General features: G+C 46.8%; 2 protein-coding genes across 7 annotated transcripts in view; one reads left to right on the top strand and one right to left on the bottom strand.

Moving 5' to 3' along the window:
• FAM20B (FAM20B glycosaminoglycan xylosylkinase) overlaps window positions 1-2,750 on the bottom strand; it is a 40,858-nt gene extending 38,108 nt beyond the window's left edge. Inside the window, exon 1 of one of the 5 annotated variants that reach the window (XM_072830819.1) lies at window positions 2,712-2,750. Coding sequence is in view for 1 of the 5 variants with exons in the window: in XM_072830820.1 (XP_072686921.1) it covers window positions 1,729-1,862 (134 nt within the window). In the remaining 4 variants the exon portion in view is untranslated. Of the gene's footprint in view, window positions 1-1,728; window positions 1,976-2,474; window positions 2,608-2,711 lie in introns of those variants that run through there. The other 4 variants (XM_072830817.1, XM_072830821.1, XM_072830820.1 and 1 more) reach the window with 4 other exon arrangements.
• LOC140635743 (large ribosomal subunit protein eL31-like) lies at window positions 2,731-14,654 on the top strand. 2 transcript variants are annotated; one of them, XR_012033083.1, is made up of 2 exons: window positions 2,731-2,972; window positions 13,596-14,654. XR_012033083.1 is itself a non-coding variant. In XM_072830826.1 (2 exons), exon 2 carries the CDS (start codon window positions 7,825-7,827, stop codon window positions 8,197-8,199), a length of 375 nt encoding a protein of 124 aa, XP_072686927.1. In that variant the 5' UTR covers window positions 2,831-2,972; window positions 3,742-7,824; the 3' UTR covers window positions 8,200-9,592. The 2 variants fall into 2 exon arrangements, 1 of the variants encoding a protein (XP_072686927.1); XM_072830826.1 differs by lacking the exon at window positions 13,596-14,654 and adding an exon at window positions 3,742-9,592 and having other exon boundaries at window positions 2,831-2,972.
• Window positions 14,655-20,013: the final 5,359 nt, after the last annotated feature.

Here is a 20,013-nt window from a genome sequence, read left to right as displayed (position 1 = left end):
GCTCCAGTAAGTAACACCCTTTACAGATACCCATCTTCACAGCAACTTTCAACAATAATCTGCAACATGTTTATTGCCCTTTTTTTCTTAATGAAAAGAGGAACTAACCAATTTATGCACTAGAATATTTCCTCTTCTTTGATACTGTTTTCCATTCATTTGCTCAGCCACCAAATAATTCCTGCACACCTACTATGCACTATGCAGTTTAGGTGTAGAGAGAAAAGTATGCCAATTATCATACTGTTACAACATACTGCAGCACCTTGTTGTTGGTATACTTCCTACCTCAATCTACAAAACCACAGGGCACTTAGTCCCAGGGTGACCTGACATCAGGTTCAGAAGACTGTCTCCGTTTTATTGTTTGCAACCATGGCCACAGAATAGAGAGAGGAGCCTCTGCCTCTATTATGAGACTGCACCAATCAAGAGGCAACCACGGTGGTTGCTATTTTAAAAAGTTATCAATTCAAGAGCCGAGGTATCTGGCTTCAGGGCTTTACAACAGGGAAATGATGGTCAAAGTGTACGAAGCTGACGTCTGCCCTGCAAGTAAACAAACAAACATATTTCATTTAAAAATTCAAAATTCGGAAAAGACCGTAAGCAAAAGCTTTTAGGCTATGTGAGAGAGCTGGAGTTTACATATGGAAAAGAAGAGAATGGACTTAAAAGCCAGAGTTATCAATACAACATAAAAGAATTCTAGGATGTAAAGGATTAGACGATACAAACGGTGATTTATTTGTTTGCTCCCTAATTCAAAGTACCCAGAAAGAAGAGTAGGGCATGTGTTTTCCAGTTTTCACTCTTTAACCGAATCGTAGCTAGTTTCCTACTGGCTTCAGAGAAACAACAGACCAAATCCACAACACATTCTCACCAGCCACACTGAAAAGCTGTGGGCTCCAAGATTTGATCTTTTGCCACATCCATTCTGTCACTGCACTTTATTTTGAGTGAGGCTGAGAATCTGAATTACTTGCTCCTGCCTTTTTATTCTCCCTTGGTAAGTCCTTTCAAACGTGGAAGCCCCTCCTCTTGAGTGATTCGATTCCACTGTATGCTTCTGGGGACCAAAGTCCAACAACTTCACAGATTTCAGGAAAGTTAGTAACTAAACACAGAACATTAATTTTAAATCTCCCTTAGGTTGGCTCTGAGTCTAGGGGAATAATTTAGCATCTTTAGCAGCTGTACCTCGGCGTCCCAAAGCCATGTCTTGATGATAAATAATGTATGTGGAAGTGCTCTAAGGCTTCACTCAAAGGTCCTGCATAAACTCAAGGAGTCAGCACACTGAGGTCTTTCTTTCAATTTTTTAAAATTAACCTCGATGGAATTTATGCATTAATTTATAACACCAGGAGGATGGGAATAGCTAGCAAACATCAATCTTCATCCCCAGATCACAAACGCATCAGGTCCTACCATTTAAAAGCTAAATAAAAGATCCCACATTCCTGTTCCCTCTTTTCAAGGTGACAAGTCAAATCTCCAGAGGGAAACTGGCTGAGCCGGGAGGACGCGGACACCGGACACCGGCCCGGCCCGAGCCAACCATGAGTCGCAGCATCAAGCGTCTCTAATGTTCCCAAATTATAAACTCCTCACCCAACCAAGCGAGGGCATAGCCCTTTAAAGGGCTAAAACCCCGTAAGCACCACTCCTGCCCCGTCCTCTCCACTTTCCCTCCAACATGCTTCCAGCCCCGCGGCTTCCTACCGGAGGACTAGCTGGCAACAGAAGCCTGGGCAGAAGGAAACTCTCATCAGAGCCCAGGCAAGGGCGCAGCCCGACAACTGCTCACGTTCCTCAGGAACGGCGACGTCTCGGGTCGCTGTGAATCGCGGGGCCATCACACCCGGAAATGAAATCTCAAGCGCAACCCACTTGGGACTACCGCGTCCCTTCCTGAAGTTGTGCCCGGCCGCGAGCGCGGGGTGCTCGACCCCGAGGGGCCGCCGGCTCCACCGCGCCTCCCGCCTCGGGCCTGGCGGCCGCTCGCCCGTCCCCGCCACGAGGTGGGCCCGCCGCCGCGCGATCCTCCCCGGGCCGCCGCCGCCGCGGGCGCTCGGCGGGGCGCGAGGGCGGCACCGGGGCCAGTCGCCTCCGGGGACGGCGCCGGGCGCCCGGGGTGGCCGCCGGGAGCACCCCCGGCGGCTCGCGGCGCCCCAGGTGAGGCCGCGCCCGCCCACAGGAGCCCGCCCCGGGGCCGGCGAGGCGGGGCGCGCGGCCCGGGCCGGCGTCCGGGGCAGCGGCCAGGCCCGGCCCGGGACCCGCCCGCTCGGGGACCGCTCGGGGGCCGCTCGGGGGCCGCTCGGGCACCGGCGCCCGGCCCCCCGGGGAGGCGCCCCGCCCCCAGGCGGCCCCCGCCGGGCGCGCGCCACGCACCGCGCCCCGCCCGCACTTTCCCGCCCGCCGCGCCGGGGGCGGGGGTCGCGCGCCCTCCCCGCCCCCACGCCGCTCACCTGCCGGGCCCTAGGCTCGCTCCATGGCCGCCCGCGCGGTGCGGTGCGGCGCGGCCCGGCCGCCCCCGCCGCCTCCGGGGAGGGGCAGCCCCACGCCGCGCTCACCGCCCCCAGCCGCCGCCGCCGCTGCGGCTCCCGCCCACCCCCGGCCCGGCCATTCCCTGGCCCCTCTCCCCGCGCAGAGCCGCCGGTCCCACACCCACCCCCCCCGCCTCCGCGGCGCGCGACTGTTGGTACCGTCCTAGCGTAACGCCTTCCCCGCGGCCAATCCCAGGGCTCACTCCGCGAGGCCCCGCCCCCGCCCTCTGGTGGGCGGGGCTACCGGGCTCGCTCCGGACGGCCCCCCTTAACCCTTCCCGCCCCGGGCCGGCCCCGCTTAACTCCCTCGGCGCCGGCTCCCGTCTCTCCGCCTCCTCCCTGACGCCCGCCCCGCCTGCAGAAGCTGACCTCCGACTTCTCTCTTGCCTTTGCTTTCCCTCATCTGACTTTCGTAAGCAGGTAGGAGACCAGGCAGCGGGACTGGAGAGTTGGGGTCCTTTAGGTCCAGTTCTGCTTGTGAGAAGCAATTTCCCTACTCCTTGTGCCCATTCAGTTTGCCTCCAGTGACGCTTCTGCCTGTCAGTGTGTCGCCCTTGCTCAAGAGGCCAGCCCTCCTACAGCGCGCACTAGTCGCCCTTCCCTGGGACCAGAGCAAATTCCCTGCTACAGTTGGGAGCATTTAGCAAAACTGCTTAGTCGTTTACTGTCTCTTGCATGGGACTGTAAGCCCCATGAAGGCAGGGCAGTCTGTCCCTGTCTCCGATGCCCCACACCCAGTAGACTCCCTGTAAATGGTTTGCATGACAGATTCTCCCCTTAAGTTGCTTCCTTTCCATTGACTGCCTACAGATCATCCAGTGCGTAAGGCACCCTCTCATTTTTCCGCCACGTACTAAGCTTGCACTTAGTCTATGTCTGAAATATAATGTAGGTTGCTTTGTGGGGTACGATTGTGGGGGGCGGGGCGAAAGACCAAGCTGACACTTTGTTCAGGCTACTTAGTTCATTTAAGCAATAGGGTGTAGTGGACAGAATGCCTCCTTTCTGGCTGCGTCATATTGGGTGTGTCCCCTAACCACTCAGAGTACCTCTCCTTATCTGGAACATGAGAGGTAATCATAGTACCTATTTCACAAGGTCGTTGTGAGGTCCAAATTAGGAAATGTGTGGGGAAAGTACTTTCGCATTATTGTATAACATGAGTTATTATTCATGCATGTATTTACAGAGCACTTACCACCAGAAGAGCCTAGAGAAATAATTGGGCTTGACACCAGTCCGAGACCGTCTGCTTGGGGAGGCAGCCCCTGCGCACCGAACAGTCACTGCAAGGGGTACACAGTCAGAAACAGAAGAAGTTGTATCAGCTCTTTACTGGATGTAGTTGAAAGGTCTTGGGGATCATTTTCTGACCATGGCATACATAATTCTTAGGAAAACAAGCTGGATTGTTAGGAGAGCTACCGAATTTCTCTGCAGAGGAACAGTGGTCTGACTGCCATCATAAACCAAAAGCACAAAGCAACAGTTCCTCTAAGATACTTTACCTGAAAGGACTCTCCTCCTTTCTTGCCTGGAACTCCAATGAAGGTAGTGAAGGTAGACTGTCCAGCTGTACTTCTCAGGAGAAGGCTCATGCAGCTTCTGCTTCTGGGGTGAGAGGTCCCTTCTGGCACTGAGGACATGGAGGAGGATGGATTCAGGGCCTCCCTGGACAACCTGCTCCAGTGCTTAATTTCCTATCCATCAGATCCCTCCATCCACCCCATATGCTACAGGACAGACACTCTCTCTCCTCTTCTGTCTTCCTAGATGGCAAGCAGGGGATTCAGGGCCTTTGTGCTTTCAGACAGCAAAATTTCTGCCCCATTTTGCCAGTTTGCCACATTATTCAGGCTCTCTGTGAGTGCGTGCACAGCACCAGCAGAGTCCTGACACTCCACGATGTTCATTTCTGCCCTTTCTTTCTGGAATGGGCCTTGTTTCCCAGCTGGTTGATATATTCTAGGTGCTTTGGGGGATGCAGTCATTTAGGACGGGGACTCTGCCTTCAAACAGTTGACGTGACTGGCACACAGGAAGCAGCTGCAAAGGATACGGCCGACTTAAATAACACAGCATGCACTCTGTGATCACTGAGAGAAGTAGGGTCCAGGAAGACAGTGTGGGCTGGCATTGCCAGCAAAGGGGGATCAAGGTGAGCAAAATATGGGCGGGAAAAGAGACAGCCCGTGTGAACCAAAGTTAGGTCATGCCTCGTGGGCTTAAAGGCAGACATCCTCAGTCAATGATACAGAACAGGAGAATGCTTCCTTCCTCCCATCCTTCACTAAATGTCTGCCAAGTGCCAGACACTGAGCTGGACCCAGCCTATGGGAGGGCCAAAGAAAGCCTGGTTCTCATCCTGGAGAAGCTGACAATCTAGTCTTGAGAAATAGAGCAAAAGCCCAGAAAGAGCCCTCATTCGGAAGGTCTGAGACTTTGCCAAAGCTTCTGTGATGCTTCTTTCAGAACTTGGGAGGTAGTTCTAGGTCTCCTTGGCTAATCTCCCCACCCCTTGCCTCTCTCTTCCCTGTCCCCAAACTGCAAGCTCTTAAAGACACAAACTGACTTTATTTCGTCTTTATTTCCTTCCATGGAGTGCTTTCTCTGCACTGATGTGCTGAAATGCATTGAGTTGAAATCACAGCAGGAATTTGGCTGTCCCCCTCCAGCCCCGGGTGGTGCACATATGTCCTCAGTAGAGGAATCTTGGTTAGTAGCCCAGTGAAGAATCCTCCAGTGGCTTGTCCACAGCCTGCAGAATTCAATAGTAACTCCTCTACTTGGCATTTCCAGGCCCATGTTCTACTAACTTTTTACCTTCCACCCTGAAGGACCCACTTGCTCTGAGAACATCCCCTTTTCTGTGCCCATGGTTGTAATCAAACGGATTCTTCCTCTGGGGCTCCCACCTCACCCCACCCCTGTCTCCACTTGTGAAAATGTCATGTATTCTCAAATACCATTTGCCCGTGAAGACTTTCCTGACCTTTGCCACTGTCCATGGACTCCTGGTCTTCTAAGATTCAGTACTTTCTGCCTCTTTTGCAGTATGGTTTGGATTGATATCTTTGGGGATATGTCTGACCCCTTCCCCTGGATTGTAAACCCTTTAGGGCAGTGTTTAATTCACATATGTATCTTCCTTAGCACTGACAGTGTATGTGGCCCATGGTGAGCACTCCGCACCTGAAAAAGAAGTTTTAGAACAGGTCCTGTAGACATGGGAAGTGAGAAGCACCAGAGGTTTCTTTCTTGGCCTCTTTATCATTGTGTTTTCCTTAACCTGCTTCAGAATTTCCAGGTCTCTGCCAATTTGTCAAGCCCCAGGACTCAAATGACAGTTCAACAATCCCAAGGTATGAGGGGAGTATTGTCTGAAGGTGCCCATATACACCAGCACCAATAGAATATGAACACACACACTCCTTTTAAGAGAATGCACCCACAATGACAGATCCTACAGAAACGAATGAAGTTAATACATCAAGAAAGTTGAAGGAAGCTGGAGAAAAGTTCTGGCCATTCCAAGGAGCCAGGAGAGGGAGACGAGAGGATTAGAATGAAAGAGCACATTTGTCCCTCCCTGGAGCAGGAACAGGAGCAGGAGCCTGTGCTCTGCCTCTGCTGCCTCAGGGCAGGATTGTTCTTTGCACAGGGCTCTCTGTGGACTGCTGGGTCAGCATTTCTTTCCCAGCTGGGCAAACTCCTTTCTCTCACTTTGCCACCTGCTCTACAGAACCACTCCTAGTCCAGCCCTTGCTCAGAGCAGTGGGGCTGCCCACTTAACCAGTCAATGCCATCTGAGCGAACCTCTTATGCTCCAGGGTCAGCATTATAAGGCAACTCCCCGCATGCCCCCCGCCACTCTGCTAAAGGATTGTTCGGGATACGTACATCTGAAAGTGGTGCAAATCATTCAGTTATTTCTTTCCATCCTAGTATTTTTTTAAAGCAGCTTTATTGAGATATAGCTTATGTACCATAAAACTCACCTGTTTAAATTGGACAATCCAGTGGTTTTTAGTATATTTACAGAGTTGGGCAATTATCGCCACAGCCTAGGACGTTTTCATCTTTTGACAAAGCTCCTAGCTTATTCTCATTTCCAACCCATGCTGAGGATAGCTGTTCTCCCAGGACTAAGCCAGCATCATGTTGAGTTGTGTGAAATGGTCATCTTTGTAGGGCAAACCCAGTTGAATATTGGCAATTTCGTATGATTCGACCTAATATTCAGGCAGTTAGTTTTTATTTTTGAGTAGGTGTTTATTTTGAGATTGGTGTTTCAGAAGGTATTCCATAGGAAACCAGTCATTTCTCTCCAAACCCCTGCTATGTAGTGCGTGAGGGTGAGAAAGATGTGACTGGGAAGCCAATGACTTGAGTGGTCAAGATGCTGCACCTTGGTGGACCAGACCCCCTGCATCTCTCCTTCCAGTGGAGATTAAACATTCAGAATCCCGTGGTTGCCATGCAGGGAGGGAAATGAGGGGAGTGGGCTGAGGTGTGAGACAACCAGAAGTGTTGAGGGAACATGACAAGGAGAATCTGGTCCCTCTTTCATAGGCATTTACATTTAAGAATATATAAATCTTAAATACAGGGCAGGCCAAATAAATCACATGGATAGAGGAAATCTGGTGTTCATGCCTGCAGCTTGTGACCCTATCCTAGAAGATGGATGTTCATGGCACAGACAGGTGGCTCAGAACAGGGGAGGACAAGATATTTAACACAGTAGAACTATGAACCCAGGGAGAAAGGAGCCAACACCTCACTGCCATCCATGTTGTAGAGTTATAGATGATTCATCCTTATTGCTAAAGATTCCATTGGGAGAATGTTACAATTTATTTCTCTATTTTTACTCTTGATGGGGATGTGAATTGTTTCCAGATTTTGTCTGTTACAAATGGTGTTGCCATGAGCATTCTTTCTTCCATGAAGAATGCTTGGGTTTACTGACAACTGGAGGTGCTAGGTCATTGGGTCTGCTTATGTTCAACATTAATAGAAAGTGCCAGTTTTCCAAAAGGTGGAACCAATATATACCCGTATCAGCAGTGTATGAGTGGCAATAGCTCCACATTCTTGCCACCTGAATGCTTTCTGAGCCACTGAATTAACCGAACCTAAAACTGTCTACTTCCAACTTGAGTGTTTAGGCAATGGCTAGTCAGAGTTTCTGTTACGTGCAGCTCAGAATTTTCTGCTAAGGCACTCTACAAGGGCAAGCCAGCTTCCTTTCCAACTAGGGCCCGGCAGAATGGCTCCCACAAAGAAGGGTGGTGAGAAGAAGGGCCGTTCTGCCATCAACGAGGTAGTGACCAGAGAATACACCATCAACATTCACAAACGTATCCATGGAGTGGGTTTCAAGAAGCGTGCCCCTCGGGCACTCAAAGAGATCCAGAAATTTGCCATGAAGGAGATGGGAACTCCAGATGTCCACATTGACACCAGGCTCAACAAAGCTGTTTGGGCCAAAGGAATAAGGAATGTTCCATACCGTATCCGTGTGCGGTTGTCCAGAAAACGTAACAAGGATGAAGATTCACCAAAGAAGCTCTACACGCTGGTTACCTACGTACCTGTCACCACTTTCAAAAATCTACAGACTGTTAATGTGGATGAGAACTAATCGCTGATTGTCAAATAAAGGTATAAAACTGCAAAAAAAAAAAAAGAAAAAAAAAAGGCAAGCCAACCATCTTCTGACGTGTGGGTCACCCACCCCCACTGGGGCAGAGCATTTGTGTCTCCTTTGGGAGTGGCATGTATGTTCCCTCCTTGTCATTACCTCTGCCACCGCTTGTCCAGGCTTTCCTCATTTCTTTCCTAGACTGTTGCTTACTCTGCTAGTGGGTGTTCTCATCTGGGGCTCTCCCACTCCAATCCATACCTCAATACACTAGTGGTATTAACTGCCATATATACCTCTCAGTTGAACTTCTGAGGTTTTCTGGATGATCCAAAAACAACTGAAGTTATTTCTTTGACAACCCATTTGACTGCCCAAAAATATACTGAATGGCTTCTTTGCTAACAGCCAATGAATCACCCAGTATAGTAACTATCGTTAACTGAGAAGTCATTTTGTTTGCCAAGCCCTGTGCTAAGGGCCACACATATCTCATTTTATTCTCACAACAATCTCAAGAAGATTTTTGTGCCCGTTATCCATTTATGGCCTCTCAGCTCCAAGCCACCCTTCGTTGCCCACTCTTAAGAAAAGCAGATCAGACCTTGTATGTATTTTTCTTTGGCTGATGGCATCATGTTGAACTTTGTCAGTAGAGGGCGCTGGCGAGGCACTTCAAGCTGGGGAGATCTCTTCCCGGGTTCTGGTGTGATCCACTCAGCTGGGCAGACTACTGAAGAGCCCAGGGGCCAGCTGCTTCACCCAGTACCCCTCCCCCTCCTGATGGCCACATACGTGGCTTTTGCTAACAGCCCAGAGGGTGGGTTTTGAGCAAGTTTAGCAATTTCTAGCAAGTCCTCCATTGCAGCACTGCCATGACTTGTCTGCTGCTACTCTGTGAACCCCAACTATGCCTACTGCAGCCGGGTCTGGATCACAGCCTTGGGACAGGAGAGGCTGCCCTGGTGCTCTAACTCAGCTAGATAGGGTGGCGGCTGCCCCTTATAGCTGCTTCTCTTGTATTCTGTAGAGTTCTGTTTACTTTTTTATGAGCCAACCCCTCCTTACTCCAACCCACTGTTACAGTTAATAAATCTTTGTATTAAACTTTCTCTGTTCAAATTACTGTCTAGTTTCTACTCTGATTGGATTCTGATGGATAGAGCCCTCTTCTGCTTGTGCTACTGGTTTTGCTTTTGGTTTTGTTTTGTTTTTTTGAGTTAATGATACATAGTTTTGGGACGCCTGGGTGGCTCAGCGGTTGAGCGTCTGCCTTAGGCTCAGGGTGTGATCCTGGGATCCAGGATCTGGATGGAGTCCCACATCAGGCTCTTGGCAAGGAGCCTGCTCCTTCCTCTGCCTGGGTCTCTGCCTCTCTCTTTGTGTGTCTCTCATGAATAAGTAAATAAAGTCTTTAAAAACATGATATATCATGATATATAGTTTTTCATTTTTCTTAGTTTTCTCTACTATTATTATTTCAATCCAAATATATCAGCCAGTAAACTATATCTCCTCCTTGTAAACCACACATATTAATTATTCTAAGCTTCACCTTAAGAAATCTTTCCTTGGACTCATTCCCACACCACTTTTTTGTCCTTTTTACCTGGTCTGCCCGTCAACATCATGTTGGGCATCTCCCTGGACCCTGCAATGTGGATCACTCATCCACATGCTTCCAGATTTTGTCATTTTTGTCTATTTCTTCCTCACCGTCTTTGCAAGAGTATTTTTTTTAAGATTTTATTTATTTATTTGATAGAGAGAGCCAAAGAGCACAAGCAGGGGGAATAGCCGAGGGAGAGGGAGAAGGAGGCTCCCCGCTGAGCAGGGAGCTTGACCCAGGGCTTGATCCCAGGACCCTGAAATCATGATCAGAGTTGAAGTCAGATGCCTAGCCAACTGAGCCACACAGGCACCCCACAGGTGTATATTTTTTAAGATACCCTTTGAGGCTGTCCTTATAGGCCCACGTTTATGTTTCTTAGGTCTTGCTTTAAAGCAAATTTTCATTTATTTTTTATCCTTTGTACAGAATCTATGTTTATTAATATCTCTGCTATGGTTCTAACAGAGAGCTTATTATAGCTAGGAAAAAATCCTTTTATTGTTGTTTTAGTAGGGTTTCGGGAGGGACCAAAGGAGCACACATGTCTGTTTATTGTGCCATCTTTACCTAAAACTCCTTGTATATATTCTTTTGAAGTCTATTTTTAATTTTTAACTTATCAGTATATCACGAACAGTTTCCCACATTATTACATATTCTTTTACTACAGTATTTCCTTAAATTACCATGATATTTTAAAACGTCTTTGGCATTCCCTCCTGAGGATATTCTGTAATTTATTTAGCAGGTTTCCCTTTGTTGGATATTTAGGCTGTTGGCATTTGTCACCGAGAAATTTTTATGAGGGTCGTGGAGCATAACAGAGGTGGAGGTGCTCACCCAGGACTCTGACAGACAAGACAGAGGCAGCTTGTCACGTACACGGCACAGTTACACTCCCCGGAGCTCTACAGAATCCATAAACAACTAGAATTTTCTCTGATGGCCCATCCAGCTACCAAAGACAGAACATCCTGAGCACCTTCATAGTTAGCTGCCTTACCCAAGAAAAGGCAAAGTTCATCATTTTCAACTTGCTTTTGGTTTTTCCTTCTCCCCTTTCTCCTCTATTTCTCATTTAACTCGTAATTTTGCCTTCAATACATGAAACAAATCAATTACTGGCTTCCCTCATACACAAGTAAACAGTGTGTTGATAATTAATTCAATGTCTAGAGTTAGTCTTTGACACTATCACATGCATCGTTTCCGTGCTCATTCTCCCAGCTAAGTCAGGGTGTCTATCTGGGATGGTCTTGCACGGGTGGCGGGCTTCTGTGTGGGCTCTGGGCCGCCATCTTGGCCCTTCTGACTTGAGCACATAATGTGGGGGGAGAGCAAGCAGCTTTCAACATCTCCAGTTATAAAACGCACCAGATAATGACATAATTACACAGAAATAAATGTAGAATGCTCAGTTGGAAAGCTGAGTTATGGAGAGACTTACAAGGAAAACAAAAATAATTTTGTCCCTTCAAGTCTCTACCCTCCTCCATACACAAACACAGACTAGCAATTCACAAGTATATGCTTGCATTTTCAACGTCCAACAGTTTGGAGTAGTGAAGAAAAAAGTCAGAAGTAAAAACACTTTATACAGTGCCTTTCCTTGTCCTTTTTAAAACTCAAAAGAGGCTCCAGCAACAACACTCTCCTTCTGAGTTGAAACCAACAGGGGCTGAGGCTGCTCTGGGACAGTGCTCCTTTCATGAAGTGTGAGTGAAGACTGGGCTTATTCATAGAACCTTCTGGACAGTTAGACCACACCTTTGCTCTGCTGCTTGTATCCGGGGCTCAGGCTGGGCCTTAATTGCTGACCTCCAGAGGGCAATATGGAGTTTGCTTCTGAAGAAACCTTCCCCTGTGGAAGCACACGGAGGTGGAAGCTTTAATGTCAGCTCTCAGGTATTGCTCTTGATAGCCAGCCTTCCAACCCACATTTCCTGAGCCGCTGCCACATGCTGGGCCTGGCAATGATGAAGGCCACCAGTTGGGTGGGGAGACAGACCTATACACCCAGAATCACAAGAAGGTCTGTTCCTGCTGCCCATTCATATGACAAGCACCTACCCGCAAGCTATTTGTGCCAACCAAAGGGGCTCCCCTGAGCCCCTCCGCTGTTGAGATTAAGCTTTGGTTGGAAGCAGGTAGCCAGGGAACTGCATGGAACAGTGTCTTCTTACATCACACACTACACACTAATAAATATAGCAAAGATTTCCAAAGATGCTTTCATGGGCCTAAGATTGAAAAAAATGTTAGTTTTCCATATTACCTCTGTCATCGCATTTAAAAATGTTTGTCTTATTATTCTGTGGAGAAGTAGAGGAGGCTTTGGTGGAGATTGTGGGAGGTAGTTACAACCCCCCTAAGCCACCCCTTAGGCTGCTTGTAGCCAGGCCCAGGGGAGGACATTACCTTGTCCCGAGGAGTTACTATGCAAATAAAAAGTGCAACAAAGGGAAATGAGTGCTGCTCATGAATCCATTTACTGGATCATTCTTTCATTGTTTATTGAGTACTCAATAACCCAGTGTTGGATCCTGAGGGTATAAACCCCTAGCCCCAGTGCTGGATCCTGAGGGTATAAACCCCTAGACATTGGGTAGCCTGATAAAATACAGGGCAGCCGCTTAAATCTGAATTTCAGATCAACAAATCACGGGCCTTTGGTATAAGTATGTCCCAGGCAATAATTCGATTTGCTAAGACTGGCAGGCCTCCCAAGGAGAGGAGGAGAATGCAAAGTGCTCAGGAGCACCCAGGGAGCAGGGGCTTCCAAGGCATCTCCCGGCAAGGCCTCCACTACCATCCTGGCGCCCTCCAGCCCCGCCCCTGAGTTCCTCTGAAACTCCAGTGCATGTGTCCCTAGTTAGCAGCAGCATCGCCCAGGGGAATGCAAGCTCCTCCGGGGTGGGGTCCTTATTCATCCTGTTCACTGTCCTAATGCCCAGGAAGCGGCAACTCTTTGCTGAATCAAGGAAATGTCCCTGGGAGATGGAAGGAGGGCATGGTGGTCAGGGGAGGCCTGGCCTGGGTTTTTCCAGGAGGGAATGCGCTTGAGGGCGTACGGCCAAGGCTAACTGAGCCTGCAGGCCCTGCCCTGCGGGCCTCTCCGTGTGCATCAGTAACAGCTCACGTCCTGGGCCCAGAAGCGGGGAGGAGGCCTGCACTGTGAGTAAGATGCATCTAGTTTTCCTCCGTGCCTCCAAGAGGACTCTGCATTCCCCATGATCTCAGAGGACAAATTCTCCCTTAGGGAGCCATGGAGGCAGTTTAGCTGTGCCTGAGTGGTGAGGACTAAGAATTAAAAAGCCAAGGCACCGGGGCGGGCGGGAGGCTGATGGCATTTCAGAGAACAGTGATCATTCCCGAATCGCAGGAAGAGTGGGAGGGGAAAGTAAGCTCCTGACAGGCTGCTCGGAGTCAGGCACCGGCCCAGTCCTGGAAGGCCTCTGCCCCCTTCTCTGAGCTTGGAGTGAAGGCCAGGGTCCATGAGGAGAGGGCAGAGCTTTGCTGTGGGCTTTCCCTGTCTATTTGGGCTTTTATGAACATTTTGAATTTGCATAGAGTCAAAGTCACTTTTTTTTTTTTGGTGTAGAGTCTATGCATTTTTTAGACACATGCAGATTCTCGTACCTACTACCTCCAGCAGGATACAGATCACTTCCCACACACCAAAGATTTCTCTCATGCTGCCCCTTTTGTATTCAGACCTCTCCCCTAGTCCTGAATTCTGCTACTACTGACCTATTCTCTGTTCCTACATTTTTGTCTTTTCCAGAATGTCCTGTGAATGGAATCATGTAGTATGCAGCCTTTGAAGCTGGATTTTCTTTCACTCAGCAGAAAGCATTGGAGATTCACCCACGTTGCTGCAAGCATCAGGAACCCATTTCTCTGCGTTGCGGAAGCATTTCATTGTATGGATGGAATGGTTCGCTCACTCATCATTGAAAGATAGTTCATTGTCTCCAGTTTTTGGCAGTTGTGGATAATGCTGCTATAAACATTCACATGTAGGGTATAATGTGACATAAATTCACATTTCTCTAGGATAGATACCAAAAGTGAGTTGTTGGGTCACATGAGAGGTGAAAGTTTAACTTCTTAAGAATTTGCCTGTGGGGGCACCTGGGTGGCTTAGATGGTTAAAAGCATCTGCCTTTGGCTCAGGTCATGATCCCAGGGGCCTGGGGTTGAGCCCCATGTCGGGCTCCCTGCTCAGTGGGGAGTCTGCTTCTCCTTCTGCTCCTCCCCCTGCTTGTGCTCTCTCAATCTCTCTTTCTCTCTCAAATAAAATAAATATTTTTTTTAAAAAAGAATTTGCCTATATTCCAAAGTGGCTGTACCATTTGCAATTGAGAGGGCCGAGTTCAGATGATCCTTCTTTCAATCATCCCTTCTTTTCTACTTATCTTCCTTTGTTTTTTCTTTCTTTCATATTTTCATTGAAGCATAGCTTATGTGCCACCTTCTCTGTAAAACTAGATATACAGTTACATCCATGCAACTACTCAGGTGAAGATGTGGAACATTTCTAGCACCTCCTCCCTGTAAATACCCCCTAGTCCCACAAAGGAATTGCTATCCTGACTTCTATCCCCATAGATTAGTGCTGCTTGTTTGAGAACTGCATTTACTTGGAATCATACGGTATAATCTTGTGTCTGCCTTCACTTCACTGAACATAATGTGAAATTCGCCGGATTCATGTGTAGTGCAGCATCTCAGGCTTTTTTGTATTGCTGAGTAATGTTACATTATAGGAATATGCCTCAAATAATTTATTCACTCTCCTATGATAGATACTTGGGTTGGATCCAGTTTTTGGCTGGTAGAAATAAAGCTCCTCTGAATATTCTTATCTATATGTTTCTGTGTTTCTGGTGGATACCGCTCATTTCCATTGGGTATATACCCAAGAGTAGAATGACTGTGTAAGTCTAGTATCAGCAGAAAGTGCCAAACTGTATTCCAAAGGCTGGACCTGTTTGTAGTCTCAGCAGGAATGTGGAAGAGTGGTCTGCATCCCAACAGTTGGCATCGTCAGGCCTTCATTTTAGACATTCTGGAAAAAAGATAGCAGGATCTCATTGTGGTTTTAATTCTAATTACCCTGATGACTAAAGATACTGAACATCTTAATATGTTTATTGGCCATTTGGATATCCTCCTTTGTGAGGTGCCTGTTTAAATCTTTTGTCTATTTTAAAAATTAAGTTATCTGTGTTGACACTTCTTTGCAGGAGAATGGAAGCTGTATGAAGTATCTAAACTTAGCTAGTGATCACCTCAGAGAGAAAACTGACATTGGACCAGGGGCAAATGATGCTTTTTTGGGTGTGAATGGGAAGAAAAGAGAGAGGAGCTGTCCTCTGAAAACTTGCATGGCCTGGAAGTTTCTGTATAGTTGGCCTTCCCACCTCAAAGGTCCTCCCAGTGTTTGGTAAATATTAGGAGATTGGGATTTGGGAAGGGACTGGCCTTTCCTCCTGGATCACAGGGCTGACTGCTTTTCACAACTGGCCAGGCTCTTTATTGAGTAAAGACTTTTTGATTGGCAGAATGAGACAGGTTTCTGCCCAGCGACATAACTGCTTCTTTAATGCAGTGAGACACCTCTGAGGGAGTTGTAACATCTGGGTCCTCCAGCAGTCTCTCCAAGGGGACTTATGGGACAGCCAGAAGACTTCACTTGCTTATACCCCTGGGCCTGTGATCCTATCTGACTATGTAAGTTATATGTACATCATCTGTCTTTTTAGGAATATAGTCTAATCATTAAAGCTTTTATTGAAATGAAGTATGTTTACAGAAAAGTTTAAAAATTCTAAGCTTATGGATAAATAAATTAGCACAAAGTGAACACACCCTGGTAACAACCACTTGGGTCAAGAAATAGAACATTCCAGGATCCCAGGAACCCCTACCTGCCCTCTCCCAATCTATGTTTGGTCTTTCTCAAAGGTAACCACTATCCTGGCTTTTAACAGCATAGATGAATTTTGCCTGTTTTTGAACTTTATATGCAGGGATATATAAATGGAATCATGCAGTTGTATTTCTCTTCTCTCTAACCTTTTCGCTCAACATTATATTGACTAAGCCATCCACATAATTGCATGTGGTTGTAGACCAGTTATTCTGCTTGCTATAGAGCACTCCATCGAGTGACTACACCACAGAGTTGTTATCCTTCTGTAGTAGGATATTTGGGTTATTTCCAGTTGGGTTCTTACAAAAAGTGCTGCTATGAACCTTCTTGTATATGTCTTTTGATGCACATAATCATGAACTTCATATAGATCTATACTTAGGTATAGAGTTGCTAGCTCATAAAATGTACATGTGTTCACTCTTTTTTTTTTAAAGATTTTATTTATTTATTCATGAGCGACAGAGAGAGAGAGAGAGAGAGAGAGGCAGAGACACAGGCAGAGGGAGAAGCAGGCTCCATGCAAGGAGCCCGGTGTGGGACTCAATCCTGGGTCTCCAGGAAACTGCTGCACCACCGGGGCTGCCCATGTGTTCACTCTTTTGCCAAAGAGTTGTCAAAGTGGCTGTCCTAATTTACGCTTTGATCAGCAGCAGTTCATGAGAGTTCCTATTGCTCCTCTTACTATGGTCAACTTTCAATCTTTAGCCGTTCTGGTGGGACTCATGGTTTTTAAACATTTCATTTGTGACAACTAATGGGACAGTGTGTCAGAACACCAACCCAGTTCCATCTACATAGGATTCCTGAAGGTGGGGATAGGGTTCAGGGAAAGGTAGGTAGCTGGAGCTATTTCAGAAGCTACTCCCCTGGTACTAATCTTCTTGGTTCTCTTCTCTCTGCCATGCAAAAGTTGTGGGATGGCCAACCTCACCTGTATTAAATATCATCTAGCAATTCCACTTACCAATGGGCAATGGCCTTGAAATTGTAATTTAATTTCTAAATTTAGCATAAGTAATGTAGCTAAATAGGTTGGAATAAGGACTTAGCAGGCTCTCTTGAACCTTTTAAAGCCAGGTTGGCCTTTTCTAAAGATAATACATAATTCATATTTAAAGGAGGCCCAGCATAGTAAATACTCCGTGTTGGTTTTCATTAGTAAAAATAGCATCTTAAATTATTATAGAAGGAATATGGTAGTTGCTTCAAGTAACTAACATTAGCCCTACAAATGTCACTGAGCAGACTAGTTTCAATGACATGTTCACCAGCCAGTCACCTGAGTGCCCTACTCTCTTCCCAACTTTAGGAAGGATTAGCCAAAGCCATGGAGAAGGAGATGGGGTTGCCCATGAGTTCTGGGCCATGAGTTCTGGGTGTAAGGCTCAAGGAACATGTGTGCATCTGTGCTTCTGTACACCCCATACCACACCCATACCCACACGCATGTGCACCAGTGGTTTAGAATGGAGGGAAATCATGCCTTCTTACTTACCCCTGACCCCAAAGTCTTTCTTTCACCATTTCAACATTGCACATTATCTCTTGATGAGATAATTTTCCTTTCCTGTCCCTGGGAAGTGTAGCAGAAAGGCAAATCCATGAGTGCCACCTCCAGACTGCTTGGGTTCAAATCCCAGCTCTGCCAAATGTCGGCCATGGTTGTGGTGGTCTTTGTCATAGCAGTTCACAAGGATCAGGCTTTACCCATTTAACATTGTTGGTGAGGGAGTAGATGATTGCCTTTAAGGATGCACCCAGAGGTTTCAGAAAGTTTTGGGCATGTTCATTTGTTTAGCAATAATACAGCATTTTCCCATCGGAATATGAACTGTATGATGTCAGGAACTTATCTGTTTTGTTTACTGCTATATTCTCAATGCTTGACAGAACAGTGCTTCGTACATTTTGGGGGGCTCAATAGATATTTGTTTAATGAATGAACATGGTTCAAAGGGCACCAATCTCACTACTCCTAAATTTGAAGTCCATAGACCTGGATGTGGAGTGAGGAAATGTGGCTGGGAGCTAGCAGAGCAAGCAGCAGAGAAGTCCAGAGAAGAATGAGAGCAAATGAGGACCAGAGACCCCAAGAGGGAGCACCAAGAGAGAAAGAAGTAGCTTGTGAGGCGGGTACCAGGCCCATATCTGATAGGCCTCACCCAAGCAGATGAGGGCTGCAAGGTAAAGCCTCCAGTCATTCTAGCCTGGAGGTGGAGCTCAAGTCAATATCACTGCAAGTGCGTTCATGTCATTCACTAATGTTTCATACGTTGACTCAGCACCTGCTCTGAAGTAGACGTGCTGGGGCTTGTTGTACAGTTGTGGGTAAGATGTTGGGACTGTCCTCAAAAAATGCATGGTTTAGTGGAAGCTAGTCAGCTTCTGAACATGAGATCATTAAGTGTGTAAGTTTTGCCATTCCTGGACAAAGATGTGCTGTCAAAGGACTTCACTTTCTTTGTGTATGACTTACCTACTACATACATTTTGAAAATGAATTATAGTTGACACAGAATGTTACATTAGTTTCAGGTGTACAAAGTAGTGATTTGACAGGTCTCTACATTATGCTGTGCTCCCCACAAGTGTAGCTGCCATCTGTCACCATATGACACTATTACAGGATTATGGACTATATTCCCTTTACTGTACCTTTCATCCCTGTGACTTACTTATTCCATAACTAGAAGCCTGTATCTCCTGCACCTCTTCACCCATTTTGCCCAACCCTCAGCTCTCCCCCACCTCTGGCAGCTATCAGTTTGTCTCTGTGTTTATGGGTCTGTTTTTGCTTTTTGTTTATTTGTTTATTCATTTGTTTTGTTTTTTAGATTCTACACATAAGTGAAATCATGTGGTATTTGCCTTTCTCTGACTTATTTCACTTAATACCTTCTAGTTACACCCATGTTGTCACAAATAGAAAAGAAAGATCTCTTTTTTATGGCTGAGTAACATTTCAGTGTGAGTGTGTGTGTGTGTGTGTGTACACAACTTAATCCATTCGTTGTTCAATGGACATTTAGACTGTTTCCATATGTCAGCTTTTGTAAATAATGCTGCAATAAACATAGGGGTATATATACCTTTTTAAATTAACATTTTTTTCTTTTTTGGAAGGTAAATATCCAGTAGTAGAATGAATGGATCATATGGTATTTCTATTTTTAATATTTTAAGGAACTTGCATACTCTTTCCCACATGACTATACCAATTTATAATCCCACCAACAATGCCTGAGCATTGCTTTTTCTCCACATCTTCATCAACACTTGTTATTTTTTTCTCTTTTTTAAAGAAAGATTTTATTTATTTATTGAGAGAGAGAGAACAAGTAGGGGCAGAGGCAGAGGGAAAAGCAGACTTCCCACTGAGCAGGGAGCCGAATGCAGGGCTTGATCCCGGATCCTGAGATCATGACCTGAGCCGAAGGCAGACACTTCACCAACTGAGCCCCACCAGGTGCCCCTATTTCTTGCCTTTTTGATCCTAGCCATTCTGCAGATGTGCTGTGATATCTGATTGTGGTTTTGATTTGCATTTCCTTGATGATGAGTGATGTTGAGCGTCTTCTTGCATGTCTGTTTACCATCTGGGTGTCTTCTTCTCTAGTGCCTTTCTTGCGTCCACTTCAGAAGTTTTAAGCTTGCCACAATGCATCCTAATTTCCCTAAACTCTGTCTCTCTTGACTCTTGGACCCACCCTTCTGTGTATCTGTGTGTGGCTCCGGTCTCTGATCCTGCCTCTGAAGGTGATGAGTCATGGAATCTTGCTCCCTGTCATGGACCTGAGTAAGCTCCTTCTAGGTTTGCCATCACCCACGGTAAAGGAGGACCATCTAGTGAACAGTAACAGTCTCCATGCGTGAACTTGCCATGTTTTCTTTGAGCTTGCTCTTCCCACTGTGTTTCTTGTGCTTTGGAATGGCATCCCCACTCACCCCGTTGTTCAAGCCAGAAAACTGAGGTGATGCTCTTCTCCTGTCCCCTGCTGCTTGGGGGGGGGGGGTTCCCGTGAGATCACCAAGTATTACAGAGCATTGGGTCTGAGCAGGTGGGTGTAGGAAATGGAGTTCGGGAGAGTGGCTCATTAGCTGTGTCGATACTCAGGGTTCTACAAAGACAAGTCTGTCCATCTGTCTGTATTTATTTATAAAAGATTTTATTTATTTATTCATGAGAAACACACAGAGAGAGGCAGAGACATAGGCGGAGGGAGAAATAGGCTCCTCAAAAGGCCCTGGGATCACGACCTGA

This window comes from Canis lupus, chromosome 6 (genome assembly GCF_048164855.1).
Source record: "Canis lupus baileyi chromosome 6, mCanLup2.hap1, whole genome shotgun sequence".
Lineage (NCBI taxonomy): Eukaryota > Metazoa > Chordata > Mammalia > Carnivora > Canidae > Canis > Canis lupus.
Note: the sequence above shows the minus strand (reverse complement) of the source record. Positions and strands in the feature narration are given on the sequence as shown.

Coding starts and splice junctions, on each gene's coding strand:
- LOC140635743 (XM_072830826.1), top strand. CDS start 7,825: ATGGCTCCCACAAAGAAGGGTGGTGAGAAGAAGGGCCGTTCTGCCATC.